Below are 13561 nucleotides of genomic sequence, written 5' to 3'. Positions count from 1 at the left end.
ATACTACTGGCCAATGATGAAGGCTGCTGCGATCAAGCTCGTCAGAAGATGTGACAAGTGCCAGAATCACGCCAACATCCACCACCAGCCTGCCGCCGACCTGAAGTATCTCACCAGCAACAGGGCAGAGGAAGTTCTTAGTGGTAGCAGTTGATTATTTTACTAAGTGGGTAGAAGTTGAGCCTCTCACAACGATCACAACCCGGAATGTGTAGAACTTCTTCTGAAGAATATAGTGTGTCATTTCAGATTACCCTGAGTACTGATCTCTGACAATGGTAAGCAGTTCGAGGACATTAAGTTCCAGAACTAGTGTAAAGATATGGGAATTCAACAAAACTTCACCTCGATGGCGCACCCTCAAGCAAACGGCCAAGCAGAGGTCACGAACAAAGCCATTCTCCGCGAACTAAAGGCACGCCTCAACCGAGCTAAGGGATTATGGGTAGACGAGCTACCTAGTGTACTATGGGCTTATCGGACCACGATGAAGACCACAACAGGTGAGACCCCCTTCAACCTCACTTACGGCACCGAGGCAGTCATCCCAACCGAGATCGAGGTTCCCACGCTACGCCTAGAAGTGCATGATGATGAAGCAAATAGGGAAGAGCCACCCACCAACCTCGACCTACTTGACGAGGTACGGGACCTCGCATACATTAGGACTGAGGCCTACTAGCAGAGAGTAGCTCGGTACTATAACGCCAGGGTCAAGAAGCAGAACCTCTGCGTCGGAGACCTGGTTGTTCGTAAAGTCATGGTACCTGAGCCCAGTGTTGGTAAGCTCGGGCCAAATTGGGAAGGACCCTACCGAGTAAAGCGGGTGCTCGGGGAAGGAACGTATGAGCTCGAAACCCTAGAAGGAAAACAGGTACCTCGGGCATGGAATATTGTCAACTTAAGACAATATTACCTATAATTTCCGAGCTGAGTGGACCATAAGTTGCTGCCCCAGCCTAAAGGCTAAAACACCGAACTAAGGACCTCGGCACCCACTCACCTCTTCGGCATGGGCGAACTCCTGGAGAGTGGACTATTAAGTCGCTCCCCCAGCCTAAGGGCCAAAACACCGAGCTAAGGACCTCGGTGCCCAGTCGCCTCTTCGGCGTGGGCGAACTCCAGGAGAGTGGACTATTAAGACGCTCCCCCAGCCTAAGGGCCAAAACGCCAAGCTAAGGACCTCGGTGCTCAGTCGCCTCTTCGGCATGGGCGAACTCTAGGGTAGTTGATTATAAGTTGTTTCCCTAGCCTAAGGGTTAAAGCGCCGAGCTAACGAAGGACCTCGGCTCCATACAAGACCTAGTTGCCTCATCGGCATAAGCTAAGTACTGGTAATGCCTAAGGCGCAAACAGTTCGGGCATATACCCTACTATGATTGCTTGCCTCGGTGTACATCGTAAAGATACCTCTACTAAGTACTAGGAGATAGTTTGGGGTAACAATAGTCGAGAAACCTCCACTTCGGGTACTTGGCTCGATAACTTAACAGTTTGGGGTAAAATAGTTACTTCGGCAAATAAAATAAATTGCACAACACTTGGAAAAAAGTGTATTTTTCATTACAAAATGAAATCCGTTACAAAAAGTTTTACAAAAGAAGGAAAAACTGAGCCCGCAGGCTCAAAGTACAAGAACCGCTCGAACTACTAGGAGGACTTCTCGCCCGGGGCTTCCGCAGAGGTACTAGCCTGATCAGCAGCCTGGTCTATAGCGCCGGCCTCCCCAATGTCTTCGTCTCCCTCCTCTTCAGAGTCCGGGTCTTCGGTGGCTTCGCGGGCTACCTCTCCCGTGATTCGCGAGGTGGTGACGGCGCTCACATGGAGCTGTGGGAACTTGCGCTTGATCAACCATCGACTGAGCTTGAAGCCTTTGCGGTAGGCATCCACCATCATCCCCTCGAACTCCTCAGACATAACGTACTCTTGAATGGCCTTGACTTTGGCCTCCTCCATGGCATGAAGGAGGGTTTCAGTTCGCTCCTTAATGTCAGCTTCGAGATTCTTGACCTGACGCTTCAAAGTAACCTTCTCGCGCAATAACTCCTCCTCGTGCAACAGCTCCTCCCTCTCGCGCAACCATTTCTCTTTCTCTAACCTTAGAGCTAACACATCGCCCTCCAACCCGTGGATTTGGCCATGAGCTAGCTCCAGCTCGGCATGAGCTGCGCAAGCTGAATCCTCGACAACCCGAGCTCGCTTCAAGTGCCTCTCGAACTGGAGGGTTAGGGCGTGCACGACGGAGTTCACCTGCCAAAAGAATGCCAGTTAGTACCAGTGAAGCAACAAGTACAGAAGTTACAAGTACAACGAGACTTACCACCATGGAGTGGGTAGCTGCTCGAGCTCCGAGCTGAGCAGGCATTAGCTCAGCCCATTCAGAGACTTCTTCGGGGTATGCAGCCCCCTTGCTCTTCCGAAAGCTGCATTGTGGATTCAGTATGCTCCGAGTTGCTCCCTCACTTCCCGAGGTAGAGACGGGAGCGGGCTCTGTAGTAGCCTCGGAAGCGGGCTCCCTAGTCTCAGGAACGGGCTTCGTAGTCGCCTTAGGCCCCCGAGGTGGAAGGTTCTCCGGCTCCTCTAGGTCGATCACTGGAGCATCAGTAGGCAGCTCGGGCTCGGGAGTAGGAGCCCGCGGAGATTCAATACGAGCTCTCTTTGTAGCTCACCTCTTTCTCCCCTTCATCTTTCCGAAGAGCTTCTCTGTACTAAGTAGCTCCATAGGACCTGCAACAGAGTTTGACGTCAGTAATGCTACCAAGAAGAAACTGGCTGCCAAAGAAAAATACTAATTCTAAACAAGGCGACCTACCGGGACTCAAACCGGCCTCAATGAGCTTGCTCTCGGCAAGATAGTCCTTGTAGTCGAAGCCGAGCTCTGCCCAAGATTGAAGTACCTCACTTGTTTTCTTGTCCAGCCTAATGTCGGGGTCTTGAATGGCCACCCTCCAGTGAGTAGGGAAGGGCCACCCCGCAGTGTTACGAACTACAAAGTAGTCTCGTTTCCAGGCCGGGACTTTACTAGGAAGTTTGTGTAACAACTTAAAGCCCGGGCGGGGGGACATCCGCCTGTGCTCGGGGAGAATGCTAGATGCATTCTTCTTTATCGATAAGATGGAAGAAAAAATGTCAAGATCAAGAGGAAGGGTGTAGTCGAAACAGAGGGAAATTGTACCAACCACGTTCCGGACTGAGTTCGGGTGGAGCTGATCTATGGTTACGTCGAAGTGATTCAACACTTCAACGATGAAAGGGTGTAGTGGAAGGCGGAGCCCAGCCGCGAGCTGTTCCCCGAAAATCATGATCTCGTCACGACCGTGCTCCCAAGGAAAGTCGCCCACGGGAAGATGGTAGGTGTACTCCCTAGGAAGGTTGTACCGGGCTATCAGGCTCCTAAGCCTGTCTACCGTCATGGTAGAAGGACCGAACTTGTCTGGTATCCGACCTCGATTAGAGGTGGATGCGGGGTTACTCGAGGTCTTACGCACCTCGTAGGTGGAATGTGCTTTGGAGGCACCAACTTGAGCCGAGGTACCCACCTCGGCCTCGTCTAGGAGACTATCCATTGGAGCTGGGGCACCCACCTCGGGCTCATCTAGTTGACTGTCGAAGCTATGGTCTGACATAGCTACGAGCTGGGAAACGGGCTAAAGGAGACTAGCTATGAAGTTGAAATTGAAAAATTGGAAACGAACTGAAAGGAGCTAGGGAGATTTACCTAAAAACGCAACCAGACAGGAAAAGAGACGAACTGAAGAACGCGAGCTGAAGACCTTAGACGTGACCTCAAGACGAGTGCTTGTGAGCTTATGGTGGAGAAAATGACGGGGGTCCCCCATATTTATATCCGGTATGCCCGAGATTCAACGGTTGAGATCAAGATAATCTAACGGCCCTCAAGAAAATCGGCTGCGTGACCCTCGAGGTGGTGGCAGCTCGGCACCGGATGACACTTCGATTATCTCGAGCTCCTCCCGAGTAAAGGAGCCCCCAAGCTCCTCCCAAGTAAAGGAGCCTCCGAGCTCTTCCATAGTAAGGAGTCGCGAGCTCCTCCTAAAGAAGGGAACACCCTGAGCTAAGATTCTTCCATAAGCATCCTAAGCCAAGGTACTGCAAGACAGGGATCTCCTAAGCTCAAGGCACTTCGGGGTGAGCTCGGGAGCCTCCTAATAAATTTGTTCTGACAGGCCTAAGTAGGCCACCTTGGGTAGAATAACCTTAGTATGGCACCTCCAGCTCGGCACAGGGTAGCTTGGTGCAAGGTAGCGAATAGGAAAACAGCTTGGCATATCATAGGAAGATCTCCCCTAACAACCGTACCTGCCAAACCTGGAGCCCTGCACCCACGTCTCTCGCCAGGCAGCGTCGTGCCTACCAAACCTGAGAAGTGTCCCCCGCTTGACAGAGCCGTACCCTGCAACAGTGACCTGCGCAACCCTGGCAAGTAATGGCTGCGGCAGAGAATCAGAGGCGGTTATGTCAGATTTGACAGGACACCATTATATAAGAACTCCAACCTCTAGAGAGCAAAGGTAATTGTATTCGCGCTATCTGCACTCTAGCTTTCTTCATCTTCTTTGTAATCCCCTCTCAAGTACCGTCCGTCGTCAGCTTGGAGTGTGGCCCCCAGCCAGCTAGGAGTGACCAGATTGCGCACCATCAGATTCTATAAACTTGATTTTATCTAGTAGTAGGAATTAATGAATCTTAATTCATTTGGTACAAAAAGTGGTGTTTGGTTAAAACATTGTCTGTGTTCAAAAATCACTGGGGTCTTGGGTTTGTCCTGTGATCTCGGGTAACCCATCCCCCAACCCAACTGAAGGTGAGTTCCATCGCAAACGAGTCTGGGTCTGCTCACAGAGCGCTCTTCACACCCACCTCACAACATGTATTAGTCGCACATGGAAACATTTCCCGTATTTGTATGTTATTATTCATAGGAGATGATGTGACTGTGTGATTGGTGCGAGGAGCAGATCCCAATTCATCCCAAACCTCTATCCTCCATTAATGAGATCAAATTGGTACCACACAATACCTCTCAGTTGTGTATTGGAAACATCTCTCCATGATAAATACAAGAGACGTTCCCAATGCACACTAAGATGTTCCCATTACTACCCGTCAAAGACATTACCAATTTAATCAGTTAGCACCCTTTTGAAACCTTCCAAGCATATCCACTAACGGAGACGTAACCAACATTATATTAAGGGTAAATCTCGGTAAATCTCTTAAATTGACAAATTGTATCTTTATTTTTTATGAAATATCGAATTTGTCCTCCACTATTCTTCAAATTTCAAAATAACACCCAACTGGTGAACAAATACGCCCAGCAGGAAGACCCCTTGAGGTGCGCCAAGATACGCCGATCCGGTCACCAAGGTTGCAACAAAAGCAGATCATTATCTGAGTAAGAAAAATATCCATCGGGACAGTAGTGAAGATGAACGTAATGAGGAGTGCTCTAATGGATGTGCTGTTTTTAAAGATTGACTCTCAGATCGCCATTGGTTCTAACCTTTCTGCTCCACCTTGCAACTGGCTGCATAAGATTATAAAGCAATAATAATGGGAGAGTCATGAGGAGTGCTACTCTAGAAAAACCAGAGTAATGCTGCTCATTGTGTATGTCCAGACTAATACAGGAGGGATTGGCTCTAAACCCAGAAGAAGAAGAGCATAGGTCATAGCTCTAATGGAGGAGCATGTGAGAAGGCACATGTTAGACAGGAGAAAAGGCAGTAGAGGGGATTAAGACAAATCCCCGATATAAGGTAAAGAAAGTAATGTCCTTGATTGGCAGTGACAAGATGATAAAACCTATTTTAGGACAATAAAAACATTTGCAGCCGTTGTAGCCGTTCCTCATCAACCAGAACCACGGTTTTGCTTAACACCAACTCCTCCTTCTCCACCTCCTCTCCTTTCCCCATTCCACCCCATTCCCCCACCACAATCTCCACTTTCTCAAGAATCACCCCTCCTGCTTTCACTTTAATCCTTGCTTGTGAGGTGATCGGGCTGCTAGTCGTCGATTGAACTTCTCTTACAGAAAAGCGATGGCGGCTGGGGCTTGGCCAAGCTTCGGAGCTACAAACCAAAGAAGAGAGGGGGAGAGAAGCTTCTTCCCGTCGAAGGAGGCGGCGGAATGGGTCCTTCTTAACGAACCTTGGTTTATTGCCCCAAATAGGTTAGCGTTAGACTGGTGGGATGCAACGTTTGCGAATGTTCTTCCGGAGAGAAGGGGAAGCTCCTTTGATTCGAAGGAGATCTGGATTAAGGAATTTGGACTGCCGCTCCTCTTATGGTGTCCAAGTGTAATGGAGGGTATCGGCGACCTCTATGAGGGCTTTCTAGGAATGGACGATAGGCATGGGTGGAGTAAGTTTTGCCATCACCTTTGGCCCCAAAATCATCAAGATGGCAGATACAGAGAGGCTGTTGATGGTGTTTCCTTGAACCGAAAGCTCTCACGGCCCAGAGCTCGTTCTTGATCACCACACCAGGAGGTCATTGAACCGACTTCCGGAGGAGTTGACGAGGTTTGTTTTGAACCCCGTAGTATACATATGGATATGCTAAAACCATTGAAACCGAACAGAAAAAGGAGAGAGAGACCAAAGGCGGAGGGGGAGGTATGAGAATGGAGAGAGAGAAACAGGGGCGGAGAGAGGTAATATTGGGTTTTGAAAAAATTTTATAAGTCATGTGGAATCACATGTGCCTAGATGGTGACGGAGGATTAACAGTAAAGATAGTCAATTGTTAGAAACAACAAAGATAGCATTAGACAATATATAAACAGTATAGGTATAATTTGTCAATTTCACGAAGAATAGGGATAGCGTTAGATAATATATAAATAGTAAAGATACAGTTTATCAATTTCATAAAGGGTAATTTAAGAGATTTACTTTTATATTAAAGTTTGAATTAAAGTTATATTTGGTTTGAAGGAAAAAAATAAATAAAGGAAAGGAAAAACAACAAAATCTTTATAAATCTTTACCTTGTAGAGGTTTTGATACCTTTCCCTATCTTTTTCCTCCAAAACCAAATCACGTGTACAAAATATGATACACGTCTTACTGGATCTAGCAAAAGACCAATTCACCTATATCATCAATATATAGGGGTAGTACTCCTCAGCAAAGCAACGCCCATACATAATGATGAGGGCAGATTTGGCCCTCCAGCGAAATTGCAACACGTGGTACCTCGTGACAACTAGGCAATCCCCCAGGCAATAACTTACCAAGTTGGTCCCCCCCGGGCATCGGTCTGGTTGGCCTGGCGCGACCTGGGGCGGCCTGCGCGTGACCTACGCGTGGCCTGCGCGCGAAGTGCGTGCGGCCTGCGCGCGACCTGGCCGGATCAGCCTGCCACATGCGCCGACCTGGCAATCTGGCCCGGACGCAGGCGCCGACCTGACAACATGACCCGGACACAGGCGCCGACCTGATGACCTGACCCGGACACAGGCGCCGACCTGATGACCTGACCCGGACACAGGCGCCGACCTGGCAACCTGGCCGGACATCGACCCGCCGACTAACACAGGCGCCGACCTGGCAACCTGGCCGGACACCGACCCGCCGACTGACACAGGCGCCGACCTGGCAACCTGGCCCGGACACCGACCCGCCGACTGACACAGGCGCCGACCTGGCAGCCTGGCTCGGACACCGACCCGTCGACAAACACAGGCGTCGGCCTGGCAACCTGGCCCGGACACCGACCCGTCGACTGACAGGCACCGACCTGACAACCTCGAGGAGTTCATCACCGTACCCTGGTTCTGACGGGATATGACGTCTTACCATTTGAAGGCTTTTTACCCACCTAACCCGCGAGGGCACCACTATATAAGGACTCCGACCCCCAAAGCCAAAGGGGAAGAAAAAAGAGTGGTAACCCCCGCTCTCTAGCTCTCTCATTTCTCTCCAAGCCCTTTGTTATCAGAATGCTAACTTAGGCATCGGAGAGTCCCCGCCGGGAAAATACCCCCGGGTCCTCTGATTCAGTTCCCGCAGGTCCCTCAGCTCCCGCCGTCTACAAAGGAGAGAAAATCACCTCACGCGGGGAGTAGTCGGGTAGCGCTGCACCAGGGAGCTCCACCATCCTCTGAGTTGCAGACCGCCTAGGAGCAAGTCAAGTGACGAGTTCGCCATCAGGGAGCACTACCAGGTAGTTCGCCACCAGGCAGTTCGCCACCAGGGAGCACTGCCGGGCAGTTCGCCACCAGGCAGTTCGCCATCAGGCAGTTCGTCACCAGGCAGTTCGCCATCAGGCAGTTCGCCACCAGGGAGCACTGCCGGGCAGTTCGCCACCAGGCAATTCGCCATCAGGCAGTTCGTCACCAGGCAGTTCGCCATCAGGCAGCGCCACCAGGCAGTTCGCCATCAGGCAGTTCGCCACCAGGCAGTTCGCCACCAGGCAGTTCGCCATCAGGCAGTTCACCATCGGGCAGTTCGCCACCAGGCAGTTCGCCACCGGGCAGTTCGCCACCAAGTAGCTCATCACCAAGGCACGTCACCACCAGGTCAAACACGATGTACTTAGCCAAAAAATTTTACACATCCCAAAAAATGGTACGTGACCAAAAACGGTTACATCAATTGGCGCCGTCTGTGTGAATACGCTACGAAAAGCTAAGTTCTCATCCTACAAAAGCTAAGTTCTCATCCTACCAAAGCTAAGTCCTCAGATATCACTTTATAGTTTACATTTTTTATGAACTCAAAAACTATGCAGGGGGCTAACAGACTAAGTAGCTCTACCAACCTTACTTTCGATTCAGATGATGCCTCATCAGTCCTCTCCGCAAGGTCCCCCTACAAAGATGAGCTCTTCGTGGCTTCCGCGGGAGTTGACGGCCAACAAACTACATAGGCACCCTTACCGGTCGAGCCTTCCAAGGCTCCCGTGTGAGCTGGCAACCTAAAGTTAGTAGTGCTGCCCCCGAAGGTCGAGCCCCTAGTAGTTTCTTGTAGGAGTGGGTGACCGGCATTATGAAGCTGATGCAGCACAATCATAGCTCGACACCTCACAGGCAAAGCCTACGGGCCACATTACTGCTTAAGACCTGATCGCCTCTCCGGCACGGGCAAAGTCAAAAAAGAGTAGACCACGAGTCACTCCCAAAAGCCTACGGGCCACATTACTGCTTAAGACCCGGTCGCCCCTCCGGCACGGGCAAAAGTCAAAAAAGAGTTGACTATGAGTCACTCCCAAAAGCCTACGGGCCACATTACTGCTTAAGACCCAGTCGCCTCTCCGGCACGGGCGAAAATCAAAAAGAGTAGACTATGAGTCACTCCCAAAAGCCTGCGGGCCACACTATTGCTAAATATCCAATCGCTTTCTCAGCAGGAACAAAATCAGCAAAAGTGAACTATAAGTTGCCCCAGAGCCTAAGGGCTACACTACTGAAACCGACGGAGATCCCCTCGTCTTACTGGCAGCTCGCCACATACAGGCAGCTCCCAAAGCCTAAGGAATTGGATTAAAACTTACTAGCTCGTCGACTTACGGGCCAAAAAAAATCTACTCCCTTCGCTGAGTTACTCTCAGCTCGAGAGTGGGGGGCAATTGATGAGGGCAGATTTGGCCCTCTAGTGAAATTGCGACACGTGGCACCTTGTGACAACTAGGCAAGCCCCCAGGCAACAACTTACCAAGTTGGTCCCCCCCCCGGGCACCGGTTTGGCTGGCTTGGCGCGGCTTGCGCGCGACCTGGCACGGCCTGCGCGAACTGTGCGCGGCCTGCGCGCGAACTGGCGCGACCTGCGCGACCTGGCCGGATCAGCTTGCCACATGCGCCGACCTGGAAATCTGGCCCGGACGCAGGCGCCGACCTGACAACATGACCCGGGCACAGGCGCCGACCTGATGACCTGACCCGGACACAGGCGCCGACCTAATGACCTGACCCGGACACAGGCGCCGACCTGGCAACCTGGCCGGACACCGACCCGCCGACTGACACAGGCGCCGACCTGGCAACCTGGCCGAACACCGACCCGCCGACTGACACAGGTGCCGACCTGGCAACCTGGCCCGGACACCGACCCGCCGACTGACACAGGCGCCGACCTGGCAGCCTGACCCGGACACCGACCCGCCGACAGACACAGGCGCCGGCCTGGCAACCTGGCCCGGACACCGACCCGTCGACTGACAGGCGCCGACCTGACAACCTCGAGGAGTTCATCACCGTACCCCGGTTCTGACGGGATATGACGTCTTACCATTTGAAGGCTTTTTACCCACCTAACCCGCGAGGGCACCACTATATAAGGACTCCGACCCCCAAAGCCAAAGGGGAAGAAAAAGGAGTATGGTAACCCCCGCTCTCTAGCTCTCTCATTTCTCTCCAAGCCCTCTGTAATCAGAATGCTAACTTAGGCATCGGAGAGTCCCCGCCGGGAAAATACCCCCGGGTCCTCTGATTCAGTTCCCGCAGGTCCCTCAGCTCCCGCCGTCTACAAAGGAGAGAAAATCACCTCACGCGGGGGGTAGTTGGGTAGCGCTGCACCAGGGAGCTCCACCATCCTCTGAGTTGCAGACTGCCTAGGAGCAAGTCAAGTGACGAGTTCGCCATCAGGGAGCACTACCAGGTAGTTCGCCACCAGGGAGCACTGCCGGGCAGTTCGCCACCAGGCAGTTCGCCATCAGGCAGTTCGTCACCAGGCAGTTCGCCATCAGGCAGTTCGCCACCAGGGAGCACTGCCGGGCAGTTCGCCCCCAGGCAGTTCATCACCAGGCAGTTCGCCATCAGGTAGCGCCACCAGGCAGTTCGCCATCAGGCAGTTCGCCACCAAGCAGTTCGCCACCAGGCAGTTCGCCACCGGGCAGTTCGCCACCGGGCAGTTCGCCACCAGGCAGTTCGCCACCAGGGAGCATCACCAGGCAGTTCTCCCCCAGGAAGTTCGCCACCAAGTAGCTCATCACCAAGGCACGTTACCACCAGGTCAAACACGAGGTACTTAGCCAAAATATTTTACACATCCCAAAAAATGATACGTGACCAAAAACGGTTACATCACATACTTTAGCCCACCACAAGTTAATCCTGATACCATGCATTGTGGAATATATGGGCCAGGAACCGTCCTAACTCAGCTTTTTCCTTTTTTGAAGCAGCATATATAAGCATATCCGGTGTGGGACAACTAAAAGGGAGGTAGCTAGTCCCATCTCCCATGTTAACTTTTGTTTTTTTGTCCAATCTCAATATGATGAGACATTGAATAATAGCTTGCTTTAACCCTTCAAAAAATTAAGAAAGTTGCCATGTGTCTTTGGTAGAGTTTTAACCCTTCAAAAAATTAACAAGGTAGAGTTTTAATTTGTCTACGATTCCCGACGACAGTGGAAATATGGAGAGCAGACCATATGGAGGTTCAACGAATTTTTGGCCTAATATACCGGGAGTTTTGTCTTTTGTATTGTTCTCTATCTTATCTTTATAATGAGGAACAGGCTGACCTATCCCAAGGATTTGGCAAGAAGCTGTTCTTTCTATCTCTCTTGCATGACTCATATCGGTACAGTATGGTCATTATGCTGGTGGGGTGGAATGGACCTGATGGCAAATATTTCATTCATGCCCTTACAAAATGACCAACTCAAATGACCAACTCAACTACTTTATACCATGTTTGGGTTGGCGGTATCACTACATTTCACCATTTGACATATTTTGCCCTCTACAAACAATCTTTTGTCACCTCATTATCTTATATAATTCATCTAGCTCTTAAGCTCTTTAGAAAGACTCCAACTTTGCAAAAAACTTGAAACAGCTCAAATTTGAATAAAGAAAAACAAGAAAGAAAGAAGAAAAGGTATTTTTGTGTTTTTTCTTTCATTTTCATTCGTGTTCAATAGGTCTATGCATTTTGTTGTTTCAATTACAAAAGTGTGGTGATATTTTGTTATATTTTTTATGTTTTAGGCCTATAGTAGTTTTATGGATTTTCTCCAAAAAACAGAAAATCTAAAAATTACAAAATAACTTATATTATGTTTTCTTAAATGAACTCTATCAATGATTTATGAAACCCATTGATTTTTAAAACAATATATGTCAAAAGTGATATTTTTCTTAAATTTTAACAATTTAAATAAACAAAAATAATAATAAATAAATAATTATATTAGTATTTAGTGACTACTAGTTGAAAATTTTGAATTGCATACTATTATTTGGATAAATAAAAATTAGGTAAAATTATTTATTTTTGTAAGTTATTAATTAATAATTTAATCCACAATAAGAAGTAAATAACACATATGTTGATTATTTGAATAAATAAAAATTATTACTTTTTATAAAAAAAATATTAAATGAGTAACAATCTATGCTGATTGAACTTTTGATTAGATTGGTGATGTTTTTGGCTTCTATTAATACATTTAGGATTTTCCCATAGAAATTTAGAGATATTCAAAAATTATATAATATTCATATATCCAAAACTTTCAGTATTATTGATTATAATTAATATGTTTCCTTATATAAACTATTAAAGTATGCATTTATTATATTTTTATAGCTATGCATGGTTACTTCAACCTTAGACTTAGTGTTACTAATTAACAAATTTATTTATAGGATTTATGAAATCTTCTCTAATGCTTGCTGGTATATCCATACATACATTGATCTAATGCTTTATATATACTTGTTATTGTGTAAGAGGATGGACTTGCTTATTGGCATAGTAACTGCGGACACATAGATACATTTCTGCCTTTAGGATAACTGCACAACACAACAATGACAATTTGGTTATTAATCGCAGCCAGCATTGATGATGATTTCTTGTTGCCGATGTGATTTTGAAAAATCATTAAAAATTGTTCATTTATGTCATGTAAGCTGATTTTTGAGAAATTGGCTTTGAATCTGTTTGGTACTGATTTTTATGGGCCAATTATTTGTGTATTAGAGCTATTATTCAATGCCATGTTAGATGTCTGTCATCCTCAAAAAATTGGAATCAGTTAAAAATCATGAAATCACCAGAAAAAGGTGATCCCTAAAAAGGGCTGATTTCAATAATTGATTTTTAGCTGATTTCCCATAAATTCATAAAATAATCCAACCAAAACAAGATAAAAATCACTGATTCTTTAAATTCTAATGTGGATCCAATGTGGTGCTGATTTTTGGGAAATCATCATTGATGCCAAACATCACTTACATCGCTTTGTAATTCTGCAATCCTCAGAAAGATATCCACTCAGATCTGCAAATCGAAAGATGAACGATCTCTTTTCAGCATGCATGCTCTACAAAAGCTTCCCGCTGGCGACACATGGTAAGATAAATGGGTGATAACAACCGTTCACACAAGCCAGTAGTTGGTCCCTACCCTATGATCTAGTGCATGTCCTTGTCGAATCAATCTAGATATCTAAGCTTAACTGCCTTAGAAAAGTTTCTAAAATTCTTTATTTCATGTACATATGAGTATTCTACTTGGCTTATAACTAGAAGCCCTTATTTTAAAGAAGAGGACTCTCTTGTTCATTCCTTTCCTTT

At 48.0% G+C, this 13561-nt stretch overlaps 1 protein-coding gene and 1 long non-coding RNA gene across 2 annotated transcripts; one reads left to right on the top strand and one right to left on the bottom strand.

Annotated features, from left to right (window-relative positions):
- Positions 1–1551: 1551 nt before the first annotated feature.
- LOC148803750 (uncharacterized) lies at positions 1552–6886 on the bottom strand. Its single transcript, XM_088894081.1, has 3 exons — positions 2813–6886; positions 2321–2727; positions 1552–2250 (listed from the first exon to the last, which is right to left on the bottom strand). Exons 2-3 carry the CDS (start codon positions 2363–2365, stop codon positions 1651–1653), a joined length of 645 nt encoding a protein of 214 aa, XP_088750207.1. The 5' UTR covers positions 2366–2727; positions 2813–6886; the 3' UTR covers positions 1552–1650.
- A 4541-nt stretch (positions 6887–11427) lies between these two features.
- Positions 11428–13561, top strand: LOC148803749 (uncharacterized). The gene is made up of 2 exons (XR_016081419.1): positions 11428–11858; positions 13248–13561. It is a non-coding gene; the product is annotated as an uncharacterized LOC148803749 (long non-coding RNA).

The sequence above is a fragment of the Nelumbo nucifera genome, chromosome 1 (genome assembly GCF_055504915.1).
Source record: "Nelumbo nucifera cultivar China Antique chromosome 1, China Antique-T2T, whole genome shotgun sequence".
Taxonomy (NCBI): Eukaryota; Viridiplantae; Streptophyta; class Magnoliopsida; order Proteales; family Nelumbonaceae; genus Nelumbo; species Nelumbo nucifera.
This window is presented reverse-complemented; position numbering and strand designations above follow the sequence as displayed.